General features: G+C 35.9%; 1 protein-coding gene across 1 annotated transcript in view; it reads right to left on the reverse strand.

Annotated features, from left to right (window-relative positions):
- The window catches only part of MAP3K15 (mitogen-activated protein kinase kinase kinase 15), a 91,012-nt gene that overhangs the window by 41,793 nt on the left and 30,874 nt on the right, over window positions 1-18,345 (reverse strand). The window contains exons 3-6 of the mRNA XM_033010022.2: window positions 16,428-16,451; window positions 7,945-8,138; window positions 6,597-6,765; window positions 5,181-5,287 (exon numbers count right to left, since the gene is read on the reverse strand). Of these exons, the coding sequence (XP_032865913.2) occupies window positions 5,181-5,287; window positions 6,597-6,765; window positions 7,945-8,138; window positions 16,428-16,451 (494 nt within the window). The remainder of the gene's footprint in view (window positions 1-5,180; window positions 5,288-6,596; window positions 6,766-7,944; window positions 8,139-16,427; window positions 16,452-18,345) is intronic.

The raw sequence follows: 18,345 nt of genomic DNA on the forward strand, positions 1-18,345 counted from the left end.
TTCGGCAGACCTCAGCTATCAGAGCAGTACATGAAGGAGCTCATCTGGAAAGAGCCAGGTCCTAAGGGCAGCAATATTAAACTAAATCAATCCCATGAACTATAGCTGTGATTCACACAGGAAAACAGAGTGGCCAAAAGTAACAAGCATGGTGACATGCAAACCATGGCACAACATACAGGAACACTCTTTAAAACTGCAAAACCTCAAAATTTCAGAAAAAAACCCCAGAAATTCGGGTCGTCATTACAACATAAATTCAGGCCCCATGTGTGTACTTGCCAAATAAACTTAAAAAAGTAAAAAAGTAAAATTAAACTGTATGATCAAGGCAGGTTGTTTTATTTGTTTGTTTTGTTTAAAGGAAACATGACTACTAGTCATCTGTGAGGTTCTGTCATGGACTTCCATTTGCTATGGGTGTTGAGGCCCCTGCCTTGGGAGTTGGGATGCAGGCAGAGTAAAGGCTGGGAGCTACAGGAGAAAGGACAACCATACACCTGAGGCAGCAGGAGGCCATCCTGCACAACTGCCTTCTGTATTTACACAGGTCCCTTCACCCAAAGACTTGCCATAGAAACGTGCGTTCCTCATATGATAGGAGCAGTAGCTTGAGAGACTAAAGGCTAATTAATAAAGCTGCATTTACATTTATTGTTGAAGACAATGGGGTTTTTAAATAAGTTTCCTCATGTTTTATACTTCAAAAGTATATATTTGTCAAAAGACAAATCACACTGTACACACTTCAATTTGAGAACCTTTAATTAATGGACTTCATGTATCTGTGTGTTAGCTCCACATCTGTAAAAGTAAGTAAACACCATTGTTTTATTTCTCCATGCTATGGTGGTAAATTACTCAGGTATTGCAACAATAAACGTGAAAGGATCCATAAAGAACTAATGATACTTCATGTGGGAGGTGGGAGGCTGTGCCGCATAATCAACATGTATTTATTTATCATATGGCACTGGTACACTTTTAACAAGCAGATCGACAGAAAATATTGAGATACTGACCAGCTGACCTCCAGCTATTCCAGTGCACCACACCAGGCAAAGCTCTCGGGGAAAAAAAATCAGATAGCCTTCAATTAGACACACATTTAAAACAGAGGAGATAAAATGGCAACCTTAATTCAGAAATTTCTTAGCTATAAAGAATCTGGAACTATGAGAACATCCTTTCATGGCAGGTCCCATACCTCATCTTCTCCTTACACAGCGCTTGCCTCCCAGGCAAGGTGTACCCATGGACTGAAATAAACAGCCATCTACATCTGAAACACCCAGCTCTCAATCAGACAGCATCATACTTCATATCAATGCTGTGAATACAAATATTGAAAACAGTCCTGTTGGACATTTGGGCTGGACTTATACATAAAGACGTGTTCCATTCGATGGCTACATTAAGATACAATCAGACTTAAGTCTCAGCTGGGAGGCAACAAGGAACAGTGTCTTAAATTAACTCACATCTGTATAAAAAAGGACACTCTCTCCTCTGCTTGTGTGTAGAGTCAGAATTAACCAGTTTAAGACACTGGTAGAGGAATGGCCTTTTGCTCCGTGGGGCTTCTAAACAAACAGCTAGGAGGGTGACCTATTTAGATATCCCAGGCTTGGAAACAAGCACAAGTCTGTCATTGCAAGCATCCTTGATTAGCCTCTGTTATTAGACATAAGAGATAACAAATCTAAGATGTTCTCAATGGTCTGCTCTGAAATGGAAACCAGGGAGGAAGACAGTGATTTGGGAGAGGGGCTGTGCTTAAAAACCTGCTATGTGAATCAGGGTACCAGAAATTAGCACAAAAACATCTGCCTCCCCTATGTAAGATAATAGTAAGTGCTTTAATACATTTCTGCACAATACTCTGCAGGCAGACCCAGGCTTGCTTCGCTCACACTGAACCAGAAGACATGCAGCTAGGCTGGAACAGTGCTGAATCTAAAGTAAAACATCCCTCTCCCTTCCCTTAGCACAGTTTGTTAATCTGGACCCAGAACTGCACACGTCTGTGGTTCAGGCTGGGCTTGTGTCCACCTGATGTACCAGCAAAGACCTGAGGCCCCCAGAAGCAATCCTTTGCCACTTGCCTGCCACGTTGCTAGCTCCGTGCAGCGCTAGAATGACACTGGCTGGAAAATGGTAAATGAAATTAATTGTCAACAGAAATCAGTTACAGAGTCCAAAGGGAAACAAATGAATGACTTTCTCTGTTGATTATGCTCACAGTTCTGGTACACTTTCATAATGAAATTAAGCAAACATTAACTTCTGCAGAGTCAGATATTCTTATAGCTGCTAATTCTGTTTTGCTTATGACGTATTTTGTTCCTGGTAGGCTCAATCAGTTGTACTGAGCAACATTAATACTGTTCTGTATGCTGAAATTAACAAATATTAAGTGAAAACACTGTTCTGTATTTTTATAAATAGAGTCTGATAGAACTCACTAAAAAGAATTTGTTTTTAAAACAGAAAAAATAAGTGATTCAAAAATCCCATGGAAGTAAGATACTAAAAGCAGCACTTCAGGGGTCATTTTGAACTAAGTGGACTTGTTCTGAAAATGTTTAAGGCTTAACTTTTGACTTTTGTCCATTTTTTTTTCAAGAAGGCAAAAACATCTGTAGAAGCTAAATTCTGAATCCTTATTGATGGAAAACTGATCATTTATTTATGAAAAAACTTTTCCATAGAAATGTTTAAATTGTCAAAACACAAGGAGAATCACGCTGGTTTAGACCATTGATCGATTTAATGAAACCTGTTGATGGGGAAAGCAAGTTCATAAGCAATTCGTTTTGTCTTGTCTTACCAGGGCACTATTGGTATTGCCAAATCATTAGACTTAATGGCATGAGATTCACATGCTGCTCAAAATACAAAGAATTTGAAGACAAAGAAAGTAAAGGAGCTTGCCAATTTTATTATGCACATCTAAATGAAAAAGTTTTAAAAACTGATTGTATCAGGTCATTTTCCAAAGGACAGGGCACAACTCTAGCATTACTCTTCCTGGCAAATTTAAACATCTTGAGTCAAATTCCTAAAATAATAAAAAGTTGGGACAAATTTCTGAAAAATAGGGCCAAATAGTTTTTGTTGAAGCCACTTCTCAAGATATCAGTACGATATCTTAAGGAGACTTGAATTTCAGAAGCTTTATAAGATCAAGCCTGAAATTTTTAGGCGTTGGGGTAAAAAAAAAAGTAGAAGAATGTACCCTTTTACATACCAATAATAACAGTAATACTAAATAATAACAATAAAAACTATGTAAGACAAGGACATGGTTTATAATTTACATAATCTAAAGATATGTCAAAACACTGGCTCCTACTTTAAAATACTGCCTTGTGTGGTACATTAAAAATTTTATACCAGAAGTGCATTTTTTCCTTCTATTTTTAAGCAGCCTAATGAGAAAATTATCTTTCACTAGGTATGATAAATAGCAGAGCAAACTGCAAATTATATAAATGGATTCTCTCTGTCTTCATGTATTCAGCTGAAAATTTTCTGAAAAATACACTTCAGTGAAACAAGTTAACAGACTTAGTAGATGATTAATCAGCTAAGATTTAACGGTCTGTGATATCAGGAGTGCAGAATCAAGATACCCAGTGTTCACTTCCAGTTTAAAAAAAAAAAAAAAAACAATCCTACATAAGCTGAATTATATGTAGGAACCATATTCATATATTTGGTATCAAGAACTAAATACTAATAATTTATCCTCCTCCTTCTTACTAAAAAGGCTGCATCATCATCTAAAGCTGGGCTAAGGTTCCAAACATGGGTCTAGTTATCTTTTGCTGTGTGAGATTTGGGCATTGTCTGGCACCTGACACATCTCTTCTCACAGAGGTAATTCTCATTGAAATCATTTAATTTCTCAGAACGTAGTTTTTCTTTTATTATTTAATTAAAAAAAAAAAAAAAGGTTTAATTCCAGCCTTCAAAAAGCATCACTATAGCTAGATGTCATAAAAGCATGGACATAGAATTATGCACAGTATCAGTCGCACCTATGCTGTATACTCTATATACTTTGTATTATTCACTATTACATTCTTGCAAAGATCTCTTCAAGCTACTTGCCACTGCATCACCCAAATGGTCACTCAGCCTATTAACAAACCATCAGATCATTTCCAAAAATCACCATTTTCTATTAACTTTCCTACTGGCATGTACTGCATTCTTCATTCCTATGTGTACAACCTTGCACATAGCTGCATGAGAATGATATATATTTTTTTAGAGAACACAGTCTATATAATGCTGTGAGAAGTCTGTTTGACACAGAACTGATGCAGTGATATCCGATATTTTTCTGAGCAATGATTTTGCATTTACTCCTAAATCTGATGAAACTGTCAAATTACCACTTTCCATAAAATACCACAGGAACTGCTTTTCTAGATCTATTATTAATTTCTTAATCCCTTTGACATATGCCATCCTGATGCTGCCTAGTTCTAATTTTTAGTTAGATTGCAGGTCACAATTGTTAACAGCATGCGGATTGCATCTAACCAGTTACTTTTATTATTACGTGTTATTTAATTTGTATGAGATCTATTTTCTACAATACAATCTTAATATAAATTCTTCAGAAATTAAGTAACTATTATACGTCTTCACTACAGAAATCTGTAGTTAACTAGATGAGTTCAGTAATATTTCTGTGCTTCCTAATCCAACAATGTGCCTGTAGGTCCAGATTGCCTTTCAGCCTTTCAAGGAAGCCGTATCATGAATGTGTACTCATGAACCAAGCAGTACTAATAACTCACCCATAAGTCTATTATGCTAAACTTTTCAAGACATTCAGAATAATCAGTGACTCAGAATAAACAATCTCAGCCTGACCAAGAACGCATTAGTATCACTACAGTCTTTTGCAATTACTCAGGTGGCCTTTGGAACAGGTCCACTCTTGTCAGGTTGTTGACAAAATGATGTTTGTTGGATAACAATGATTTCAAAAGTTACAAGCTGTCCTGGTGCACAGGAAGTATAGGATTAAGGAAAGTTGACTGTGGTGAATATCAGTGTCTACAGAAAAGGAAAATAATTTGATATTATCTGCACTATAAATTTATACATAAGCCCATATGGAACCGCAGTAAAATTAAACAACCTCAATCAACCATCCTTACCGATTCAATGCAAAAGCATAATGAAATTTAATGTTGTGTTGATCAGCCAGATCACAGGTAGGAAGCATTTCTAGGGTTTCTACCAGCTTCACCATAGCATCATAGTCCTGGTATGAATTTAAAAAAAAAAAAAAAAAAAAAAAGAAAGAAAATAAAAGAAACTGAAAGCAGAGGAGAGCATCACTAAACTAAAACGTATCATGACTGCTAGACAGTATCTCAGGTAGCTGTTCCTAGAAGGGTCAGTGAAACAGCCACAAACTGTGTAAGGAATTAAACAGGGATTTTGTCTATCCATGTCACTACTTGTCTCTTCCCCACCTCAGTGCCACTGCCCAGATTACCGAATCCCTCTGGTCAGTTTGATCAATCACACTCCCAGCATCAGGAAGAAGAGGTGATGAGTCTGGCTCTTTCAGGCCTTATTAAAGGCTTCTGATGAATGACACTTCATCAGGTCATCGCAGACTCGAGCACAGTTCATTCCGCAGTATATCAGCTGGTTGGGCAGCTCGGTTTCTCAGGGGTAACCTGCATATACATTGCTGAAGAGACCAGTTTGCTGACCTCACAAATGGCCTCACATTACTTAATTTGTTCGGTCAAAACAGGTTTTGAGATGATTACATTACAAGGGAGAAGACCTTTCAAAAGAATGCAAATGATCACAAGAGGCGATGAAAATTAAGTTGGATAAAGTGTTGCAGGAAAATATGCATCTCAGAATGAGAAGTTGGGTAATGCAGGATGATGTATTCACCTACTGCTCTCATGACCCACTTGTATTTATGAAATACCTAACTTAGCTCCTGATGGAAAAAAATCTCCATAGAATGGTTGGAAATATATTTTAAAAGGGATGTCAAACACACAGACTGTCAATTTGGAAATACAGTACATAGGCTATGTTTTAGCAAAAGCAGAACTTACCTAAAAACTAAAATTGAGAGAAAAAAAGGTGCAGTTATATTAAAAAAAAAAAAAAAAAAAGTGCTTCTTTTGCATCATAGTTTTCAACTTGGGCATCTTTGGCTAATACAGTGGTCACAACAAATGCATTTTCTTCATTTCTAAATATATCTGACTTCAGGGGTGAGGGAGAAAAGGGAAAAGCAAACATCTTGCTTCAAGTAGGGAATTTTTTCCTTTTTTTTTTTTAAAAAAGGAGGTTAAAAAATACTAAAAACAGTGGAGGAGATCTCAAAGAGTCACCTAATCTGTGTCTCTTTTTCATAGGCAAAATAAATAAGAGTCTAAAGCCCCTTAAATTGACCAGTAGACAACTCAAACTGTTAAACACTGTAGCCATTTAGTGTCAGCTTGGAATCACTATTTATCAAACAATTAAGCATAAAAGAACAAACAAGAGCCAAAATCCCATAGTAAAATAATCTTCCTTAGTCGTTAGGAACATACCTGAATATCTCTGTAAGAAAGAAGCAGGTTTATGACTATGTCAGAAGTCAGCACTTCAGTATTATCCATACGAAGCTTAATCCTGGCCAGCTCCTTAGCCAGTTCATCTCCTTGATACTTCTCTCTAGCTTTTCTAATATCGTTTAGCAGAGTTTCTTTATAATAGGCACTAAAGAAATAAAAGATAGACATAGGGGAAGAAGACTGTTGCATATTTCTTATGAAACATGGCTATATTTCTAACACAAAGCATAATTTCTAATAAAAAGTACCATTTCCTCAGAGCGAGGTACACTTCAAATGTTTCCACATTTTTCATTAACTCATTATAAATATTCCACCTTGCTCCACCTCAGGCTGCAAGGCTATGCATCAATATGTTTATAACAAGAATTGTGAGATAATTTTATCAACACAGTAAAACTGGGGCATTTTTTTTCCCTCATTACTGACCATGACAGATGTGGTACTTTGTATCCTAAAGAAGGCAGCAATTGGGATAATAAAATGACACAGAGAGAAAAGACCAGTGTGATGTAAAAAGGAGGTACATAGGTACATGATTTTATCACGAAAGGAGGAAAGAGGTTTTCAAACAAAGAAACTGAAACAAAAACAAGTGACCAAAAGCTGATTTAGTTGCAGTCTGTTCGAGGAACATAATACATAATGTGGACAGGATCTATGTAAAAGCCCCCAAGTAAGTGCATCTTGTTTACACTAACAAAGTAAAGGGTGAGCAACTGAGAAAGAGATTTTCATCTTCAGCCCCAGTCCTCAAAACTCCAACAGTCCCTCGTAGAAGTGGCTGAACAGTATCATGTTTATTAGATGATATCAGAAGGCTAATATTAAAAAAAAAAACAAAAAAACAAAAAAAAACAAACCAAACCAAACCAACAAAAAAAAACCCAAACCCAAAAAACCAAAACAAATCATGGAAGCAACATTTGATTACCCATTGCTACCATATATACATACACTTATTTGGCAACAGAAAAGTACAGTATTTGGCTTTGAGCTCTATGAAGAGGCCGTGATCTTATCTCCTATTACAACCTTACGCACTGTAATTTATACTTAAGCACTTTACCTTACCCATGGACCGCCTTTGCGATCCTATTTCAGGAAGTAATTATAAATCACTTTCTAGCATAACTGCAACAGCTGCAGGACATCAACACAGAAAGTAGTAAAGTTAGCAGTTTCTTTTAACACTATATTAAGTGTAGTGAAAAATAAGAAATAAAAAAAAAAAAATCAATGCTACTAGAGATTCTGTATCATTTTTCATAACATTATAAAGAGACTATCAAAGGTTCTGGAGGTGTATGTGTTGCAAAATTACCACGATGTAACATGAACATCCTTGAGAAGGCTGATAAACTTGTCCACCAGTGGGACACAAAGTGGCCCCAGGATATTGTCCCAGCTGGGTTGCATATACTCAGAAGCTCTTCGCTGGGCATCACTTTCACAGCAAAAGTAGTCAGCACAAGGTGTGACGATGTATGGAATAAAATAATAATTGCCGCTGGAAGCCTAAAAGAAAAAACAGCCACAGTTTAGAAAACAAATGAAAGTGGAAATACGCTTGTGTATACACAGAATCTTTTACTGTCAGGAAAAAAAAAAAAACAGCTAGATTAGGGCTGGTGCACTATAAAGCTTTAGCACACTGCTTAACACAAGATTTGCAAGCATTGAATTCAAGGAATTTTCTGTGGACAAATTACAAATATTAACAAGGGTGATGAATAAGGGTCCAGTTCTGTTAAGCGACAATACAGAGAAACTGTTCGATTTTTTTATGTGATGCACAGATCCTAATAGGGTCTGACAGTTACAAGCTAAACTTCTGCTCCCAAATTTTGGGGGTCAGAGATGTACTTGCATCCTCTAGGATTGCTCTGTGCTAGGAGGGATATGATGCAGAGCTCCCCACAAAGAGAGAGAAAAATACAGAAACACAGTCATTGAAAGACTTTATGGAGATGTTTAATCCAGCAGAGCCTATAAAGAATCTGCTGCATGCTGCCATCAAATATCAAACCAACCAACCAAGTAACAGAACTTTGAAATGTTGTAATATATGTAAGACACTTAACACAAAAATCTAGAAGTAAAAACCAAAAATCTTTAAGATGCTACACAAAAAGTATAAACGTGATCAAGGTGCTGAAAGGGGAAACAGAAAATGCCCTTCAGAGCCCAAACCCAGAAAGTTCAGAGTCTTCAACTCCTGAGCAAGCACCCAAAAACCAGACAACTGCAAAGTTTTCCACAGCTACTAGAAGCACCAGTATCCCATTTTGAGCTACAACAATTCTCTGCTGTTTAGAAGAAAAGTAATCTTTGCATTTCAGAGTAACTAGACAGGAGCACTGAAGCATGAGTCAGTATGATACATCCAACACATCAACTACCACTGAATACCCTTCAACTGTCACCTTGGGGACATCAAACACATACAGCAAATTCATACCTTTCATTTTTTCATATCATCTAAGCCTGCAGAAAAGCTGTAGCCATTTAAAGTCACCTTGAACAATGGGAGAATGCTGAGATGATGTAAAGAATGGATATGAAGATGGCACAGTTTTATAAACTAGACGAGAAATAAACTGTTCATAAGAAGTAACAATGTAGAACATGCAGTTACTAAACAAACAGATGGAAAAAAGACCTGTATCACCACATCCCGTTGCTGATTTGAGTCTGTAAGTATTAAGAATTTAAAATTGTTTCTAACAGATAAAGACTAAGACACATTCCTTCCTCATAAACCCTACAGTAGAGTATCTCTGTTGTAACAATATAATTATCTGTTATTTTTACTTCCTACTAAAAAAGTCAGAAAAATTGCAACCCAAACCACCAGTATGTTAAAGCAATTTAGTATCAGGTTAATTCAAGTAAACTGTGAGTTCGATGCAATGCAAAAGCTGCTTCTGTATAAACTAGTCTTAAACCTGTAACAGTGAATTAGCTCTTTCTGAAATGGAAAAAAAGCACAGCAATTTGAAAGTATGATGTATCTTGTGACACAAAGAGCTGTAGATTTTTACTGAAATCAAAGCAATTTTCAGACAAAAATTACGTTACACATAGGGAACAATGTATTAATCTTATTCGGCCAACATCTCATCTATTTGACTTAGATTTCTTGCCTCTTTTAGCATAGTGAAATCTATGCAATTAAAACCACATTTTTATCCATGAAAAACACATTTTTGTGTGCAGAAGTCAGGAATCCTGCATATATTTTATCACATCACCTTGTCTGAAAAGCAACCAACTCTGATTTTCTAGCTTCTTCTGCCTGATATTTATGTATTATAAAGCCTCTTCATGTAGAGTGTGTAGCCTTTCTAAGAGAGTCTTTCTTATCTTCATTACATAAAAAACCAGTTCTGTCCATCTACTTTTCTTATGCTATCGATGGTTAGAGATAGCTGAAAATATCATCATTGCTTCTTCTGACTGTCTACTTAGGATGCTGGTCCCTGACACCAAAAGCTAATCATTGTGAAAATTACTGTCCTGTCATACACCAACTGTTGCTTTTTCAGATAATAAATAAATGGCACAGGTATGTATGAAGTAACATATATAACAATTCTAGCTACAAAAATATATAATCTTTCAATTATTACTTGTTTAACTTAATAGAATTATAACTTCATAGCTTATAGAGTGCATGTTGAGTTGGTTTATTTCAGGATTAGTAGTTAAGCTATTTCTATTGTCTTATTTTGTGAAATTTTTAAGTTAAAAATTACAAAAAAACATGCAAAGAAAAAAAAAAGCACTCAATAGCTCATCCTCCAGTAAATAATGTATGCCCAGTATGTCAGCAATAAAATTTTTGTATTCAATCACAACACTTTAAAATCTACCACAAGAAGAGCTAAAAGTTTATGAACATAAAAAAAAAAAAAACAAAAAACCAGAAACCAGGAAATAATTGGAAGTGGAGAGAGGGACCTGTTCTTCAGGGGAAAATGATTGAAGGAATTAAGCACAGAGCCATGCTTTTTCTGAAGGCTGAAAGAGTTAAGCCCACATAGGCCATTTTTGGGATCTAGGTAAGACAGATCAAATGTAGAATGCTTTTTGTCTTAAAATGCTCCTCTAAACATTTTGCTAATGCTGTTAAAAGTAAACTTTTGACCTTAATAATGTCAACAGGTTTTTTTAATTGTACTGCTACAGTTATTCCAGTGCAACGGTCATTTTGTGACACAGACACTACACTAGAAGTAAAGGTGGCTTTTTTTTCAAATAAATAACATTGCGTAAAATTTCTGCATTTTTAGCAAGGGAGTTATGCCTCCACAGCTAACAGCACAGTTATTTTACTTCAGCCATGCAGTTCATTTTGTCATTTACTCAAGCATCAAGAGTATTAGGAGTGCTTACCCTACCTTACAAAGCAGTGAGAAGGAAAACACATAGGGTAACAGAAAATGAACTGCATTCACTCAAACTTTTGAGTGTTCAGGAAGTTTAATCCACTGTTGTCTTCAGAATTAAGGTTTTTACAGTAGTTTTCTGTGGCATCACATTCCTATCTGTCTTGCGATATAGGTGACTAAGATGGTATAAACTTAAAAAAGAATACTTCCTCCTCTAAAGTTGAATATATGCAGTATTTTTAAGTAAAGACTGTGAAGAGAGATTATCACAAGCCAAACATTCTAAGCACTGTGGATCTACCTTGCAAGGAATGAGTACTCCAAAATTACAATCACTTTGAAGGAAAGACCTTGCCAAGCACTATTCTTAAAGTATCCTTATACATTTTTAAATGCCCAGAAACACAGTAATAAGATGGCATATCTATTCAACAGAAAGCAGATTTAAAGTGATACATACTTTGCCTATCAGATTACCACTGTGGTATTCAGGAGGGACTTGAACCCGAAGAAAAGCTTTGTGGTTGGCAACCTACTCCAAGTTGAAATAAAACAACAGAGGAAAACACCACCACAAAACAGCATAAGAATCAAAAAGACAGACATGACACATGAATAGAGAAATTATTAAAGAAAGAAACAACAGAAAAGTAATATAGATATTTATAGCAAGTCCATATTTACAAGGTCAAGAAAACAGTGCAATACTTGGCCACACAGAATGTAAGATTTCTCTACCTACACGATTTGTCTATACATGCCCTGTGTCATCATTAAGATATTTTCAAGTCTTACTTTTATGAACCTACCAGCTTCATTACCTGATTAGTTAAATAAAATCCAATCACTACAAATATTCATCCCTTGAGAGAGCAACATTTCCATAAAAAACAGCTCTCATAAATATATTTTTAAAGCCTTAGTTTTAATTTTACCAATAATAAGAGGCACATTTCATGATTAGAAACATTAAAAGTAATATTTGCTGGGTTACACATTGCCTTTAAACTATTCTCGCCCCCAAAAGGAAAAATGACTGTCTATATTTAAGACGTTCCTACTCCTCTTTCATTCTGTGCCCTTTTGAAACTCTTTTAATACATCTGCTGCATCAGACTCTTCTATAAATACATATCATACAAACTTTTATATATTGTAAAAATAATCAGAAAATAAGAAAGCTACTCTGCAATACTCCTTCTTCATATTATTAAATTCATATAATGTAATCATACTTTAGAGTCTTGGCTCTCATTTCAATCCTTTGGGGCCACTAAATTGGAGAATATGAGTACAAGCGCCAAAATATTTCTACTTAGTTTTTTTAAATGTTCATTGCCTTGAAACAGTAGATACAGTCTAATTTATACAGTTAATGAAACTCTGAAGAGACAATTACGATAAAAAGTGATTTTTTCAACATAAAAATTCCTTGTGGCAATGATAAATTACAATCCTGTTCCCTTTAGATCAAGAATTTCTGCTAATGACTCCTTCATTATTCTCTGCTTATTATGAGAGCTGGTGCAGGATTTAATGAAAAAAACACATTTAAATCTCTGAAAACACTTCATCAAGCCCACAGGCTAAGTATACTATAATAAACCTTTTGGTTTAATAGCCAGCTTACTTTCCTTTAAATACCTTCCCTGAAAGCAATTAACCAGGTTATTCAAATTTCTTCAGGCACATCATCAGCTAAAGAAAAATTAACTATTAAGCCTTTCTCCTTATATTGTCTACTTGACAAAATAATTTTGCCAGAGTGGGAAGTTCTAGCTTTTTTTTCAATGCCACATTCAAATAAACTGAATGGATCAAAGAATGTATTTCAAACTACATGCAACCAGAGCTATACATTTTGCTTCATGACTCCAGCAGCTTTTTAAAAAGCCCCTTGTGCACACTTTTCTTCACTCAGTTTTAGACTATTTTTGTGTGCCATTCCTTAAAATTCTGTAGAGGGAGAGGAAATTTACCTATTAAAAAAAAAAAAAAAATCAAGGATAGCAACAAAATGTTGCATCAAAATAGAACAACTTTCCCATAGATTTACATTAGTTTGGGGGAAGATTATTTTTTTAAGCATTTTTTGCTTTTGAATATCCTTGAAATCCATTTATCCAGTAAACCAATGTTTATCTGACATCTAAAGAAACTCCAAAGCACTAGCCCATTTTCCATAGATAAATTAATTTTCCTCTACCCTACAATCCAGTAGTATCCACTGTGCTCCAAAACCTTTATTTTTCCATAATGACACAGGAAACCAACTGTTCTGTAAGATTTCATATTTGCAATTTATTTTATCGATGATAATTTTGTCAGAAATTAGGAAGCTGTGCATACACCCACAACAAAATTAGCAGAAAATAGTTCTCAAAGCTTAGAGGAGTTGTACAGAAGGAAACTTAACTGATAGGACACAGAAACTTGACCTGGAATTTCATGCCAAGGCAATTCTTTCTTAGGAACTGAACTCCCACAGCCAATAATTCTTTCCTCCTGTATCCAAGTATGCAATAAATTATCAATACAGAATTTTAATTACTTGTTTGGGAGAGTCAAGTAAAACTGAATCACATTCCCCATCTTATCCTTGAAAACTTCATTCCCGGATGGTGGAGGGAAGGAAGGAAGTTCTCCTACTCTTACACTTTTTTCAAACAGTAAGCTATTAAATCTCTCAGACTCACATCACCACAGCATGCTGCTGTATGATTTTCACTTTTAGATCAGCTCTACTCAGGCCAAACCTTGAATGAATTGCTGACCTTTTTCTATGCATTGTTTTCAGCTCTATGTCCAGTTTCCTTGCTCTTGCCACCTCCTTAATGCTTCATTAGAATAACGTTTTCTTTACAAGGAAAACGATAATTTTCCTCATGGCTTACTTATAATACACAAATCACCCCAGAAGACACACTAGACATTCATCTTCTGTGCGTCTTTAACATGGCCCTACATCTGTTCCGTGCTATGATTTTTTTTCACCTTTGTACATGACTTGAGATTTGCAGGATAAATAGCAAAGGTGAGGGCAAAGAAGTCTCAGAGAAAGTGCTGAGCTAAAGCAGCCAGCACTGAGTTTCACTGGTGCTGATGGAAAAACAGTGTGCTGTGCCTGATAGTGATCTCAGTTGTCCCCCTTCCTTTATACACAGTGCAGATGTGTGGACACAGAGAGGACTTTTCTTCATAAACCAGCAATGTCATTCCCGCAGCTACCTCTGGGTTGAAGGAAGGCTTAGCAGACCGACCATCTATCCAGACCCTAATGAAGGGTGCATTTAAGTTCTTTCTGTTATTCCACAGCTATGGCAGAGGCACACACACACTTTGCAATTAGGAAAAGTGAAAGGAAAACACAAACCCATAATTCAAAGGTAATAACTACTGTATCTGATATTCAGCATTTAAACTGAAATGGTTATGTAACTACATACTTGATTGGACACAATAAATTCATACCAATTCTGTACCTACTTAACTAGTACAGCAGCCCACAACAGCAATTAACTTCAAACAAGATACTACCCATATGTTTGTAAAATATTTAACCAAGCAATGAGGCAGTGGCACTATACCAGGGCAAAGGCAAACTGCAAGCTTCTCGTGACAACTCATTGGATCTGAAAGCAGGGGAAAGCAATTGTCTATTTGAAGTCAACTCCAACTTAGAAAAACCATAAACCTTTTTTAACCCATTAACTATATAGCATGCTAATTAGTTTCTTGTAATTTCTGATCTAATAAACTGACAAAGAATGCAATATGGGAGCACATTCATCTACTAAAAGAGAATATGAACAACTACAAATAACACAAAAATGTCAAGAAACCATACTTGGTATTTAAAGTAATTTATTTTTTCTTCACTGTATTTTATTCACAATTTTTTTCTTAATTTAAGCACTTGAAGAAAGTGGGTTAGGTGATCCCTCCTTTAAAAAGAAGGGATCAGGATCCTAGTTTCAGGATGCCTCCCTGCCCCTTTTGCTAGCCACATGGTATTTACAGGTCTAATACCAGGCCCTGCTGTAGAAACCATGTCACCAGATCCACCTTTTCTTCTCTTCCACGTGGAGGTAAGTACCTCCCTCTGTGGGAGAAAGAATCTACCAAAAGAAAAGATTACAGGGCTGCTAATCTGATCGTGCTACATGGAACTTGCTGCTGTCCTCTTTGCCTATACTCCATTTCTGGAATTACCATCAAATGGCTCAGTCACAATTCTCCCTCTTGCTCTCAAGGGTAAAACACAAGCTTGTGACATTTTGATCACACACCAGTTGATGGATAGTAGCATGCAGAAGCAAATCTGCCTCATCCTTCACAAAGCTGCAGACCAGTAAATGTAGTTCACAGCCCACAGGTGAAACTAGTTCAAAGATCACCAAGACAGACAGGAAAATGACCTGGATTTATTTACTCATATGTTCAACCTGATCCACCTTTAGCCTACATGCAGCACTGTGGCCAAGTATAAAGAGCAGCTCAAAATAAACTGCTGCAACTAATGCATTACCTCTTCTAGTTCTATTTTAAATTATCAGCAAACTCTAAAAATATTTTATTTATAATTAATTATAAATATTATAAATTAATTATAAATTAATTAATTAAAAATATTTTATTTATAATTAAAATATTTATATTTTAGTCCTGCTCTATATTCTTCAGAAGAAAATAAAAGTGTATGGTGAACATGGGGAAACAGAAAGGAATAAATGGAAGTTTAATATTTTTGCAAGCTCAATAGTCCTCAAAATATCAGTGTAGAGTGTTTAATGAAAATAACCACTGCCATGATGTGAAGTATGACAAAAAATATACCTGTCTAGGATATCGTGGCATATTGCAATGAGCCTAAAATAACCACTGACTTTTATCTTGGTTCAGGCTTGCTTACTTGTTTGATTTTACTTGAATTAAGGGTTAGAATATTTTTACTTTGGGAAATAATTTTTTGCATTCCTAAGTAAAATCTGTGAATTTGTGAGGAAGAGGATGCTTATACAGTAGCCAAAGCTGTTTGAGATACAATAGTAAGCCCTATTAAGGCATCACACACACATATACATTTGCACAAGTGGGTGAAAGTGGTAGAGGGAGAAAGAGACTGTGAATTTCTGAGTTTACATTTTGATCTATCAACCTACATATATAACATATCTATTGTCACTTTCCTAGAACTTAAAAAGAAACTTCTACAGAAAATTAATTTTTTAATCTAGCTTTACTCTGGAAAGGAAGTCAGCATGATTTCCACTAGTTTGAATTGTATATAGGTAAAACAGACTTTCTTCAATTATATAGAGCATATATATGTATGGCAGCTTTGTTATTAGAGTTGCTTCAAATGTAGTATCTTCATTTTGTGTTTTAAAATCAATGTGGATTTAATACTTACTGTGTTTTTCTGAGATACCATATCCTGCGGGGGGAAAAAAAAGAGATAACAAAAATCTTTATTAATTTTTACTGGGAATTATTATTTCCAATAAAAATAACTGGTATACATATATATACACACACATACAGACATGTTCTTCACAGCATAATCCATATTTCCTGCAGCAGCAACTTCCAAGTAAAGGGACAGAACAATATCAAGAAAAATCTTAGTAGTTCAGTATAGGAAAAAATTAATGATTCAAAGAAGAAACCCATTTTAGGAAGAGGTGAAAAGACAAAGAAAAATGTACTTTCCACTAATTAGACTTTCTCAGGCTGGGCATTCCACATACCTAGTCACACTCCAGGCATTTGTGAGGCAAAATCATTCAAAGCTGGAGATTTTTTTTTTCTCTTAAAGAGTATTCTTAAGATACAAAGGTCTCTTTCCGACTTGGATGGGCACAGACCAACACACTCCTCCCTACATCCTAATTTTTCTCACCTCAAAATCTAAAGAGAGATATTGAAACTATGAGGCCAGTGATAAACTAATGAGCATGTAAACCAGACCTCAATGATTTCCAATTGCTGATAAGTAACCTCCTCCTCCTCAGTGATGGCTTACATGTCCAAAGCACACCACCTTGTGAAATGAAAAAGATCTCCAAGTGTCACACTACAAATGTTAGATATAGGCTTGTTTCTAAGCAAGGCTGTTGATTAAATTTAATTGTAAGTGCTCTGACAACCTAAGATGTTTCTGCTTGAGCAACTTCATATCTGACAGCCTGAAATCCACTCAGACAAACACTGCACAGAAATGATTGTGCCCATGCACCCTTTTCCTCAACAACAGACAAAATATCAAGAACCATCGAAGAGGTTTAGTTCTGCAAATATGACCCTCTTGAAATATGGATTATATATTCTTTTTTATTCTTGGAACTAGGTTGTTTTGCAAAGAAGATTGGTGAAACTGAAGAGACAACTCGGGAGAATTTCATGATGGGTCCTAAGAAATAAGCTATATAAAGTCAGGCTGACAAACTTCACAGATCTTCCCAGTAGAAGTAATAGCAGTCATGAATACTGCCTTTATAACACTTAGGATAGTCATTCTTAAGAGGCATGCACAGCAGCGTAGATCCAAGTAAAGTAATACATTCCTGAAGGGAAAGGAAAAAACCTGACCAAATTAGTCATAAACCTGAGAATAAAGAAACACCAGCAGATGGTCAAAAATACGTATTAAGGTACTAAAACCTGAAGAGAATTACTGATTAATTTAAACTCCTTAAGCCCAATAAAGTACCTCAGGACAAAATTGAAAGAAGGCTTAGACATCTCAAATATCACATATCTGAAGATTAATATATCTACCTATAAGGTAGGTATCTCCAGTAGAGTTTTATCTACTGCAGATAAAGATCTTTCTCAGCAGGGAGAAATTAACTCTTCTGAGATCAATCCAGCACCTAATCCATGAAGTGTGTCGTGAACTGTTCTTCACTGGAACACCCCAAGAACAATCCCTATCTACCTTCTGAAGTATTCCTAAGAAAGGTGTATTAGTCTATTTGAATGGTAGCCAACACTGAACGGGGGCTCAACTGCAGAAGAGGTATCAAGGATATCAGGATAGGACTGAACCATGTCCCAGTGCCCTGCTTAAACTACTCTAGAACTTGATCCAGAAGATCTCCTCTTCTTGGTTCCCGCAACTTAAATCAAGCCTTCTGATCCCATAGTAAGATATGATAGGGGCCTACGTAGGCCAAGCAGGTTATGCAAATAACTGGGAGATGACAAAAAGATCAGTGACACTGACACAGTTCCTAGCAGAAAAGAGATGAAGACAGATAATAGTTTTTCCTAGCCTTAAGTGACCCAGTCACACTCCAGTGTTCCCAGGACCCCGACATGTCCTTCAG

Source organism: Tyto alba, unplaced genomic scaffold, assembly GCF_018691265.1.
Source record: "Tyto alba isolate M040663 unplaced genomic scaffold, T.alba_DEE_v4.0 Super-Scaffold_14, whole genome shotgun sequence".
In the NCBI taxonomy this organism is placed as follows: domain Eukaryota; kingdom Metazoa; phylum Chordata; class Aves; order Strigiformes; family Tytonidae; genus Tyto; species Tyto alba.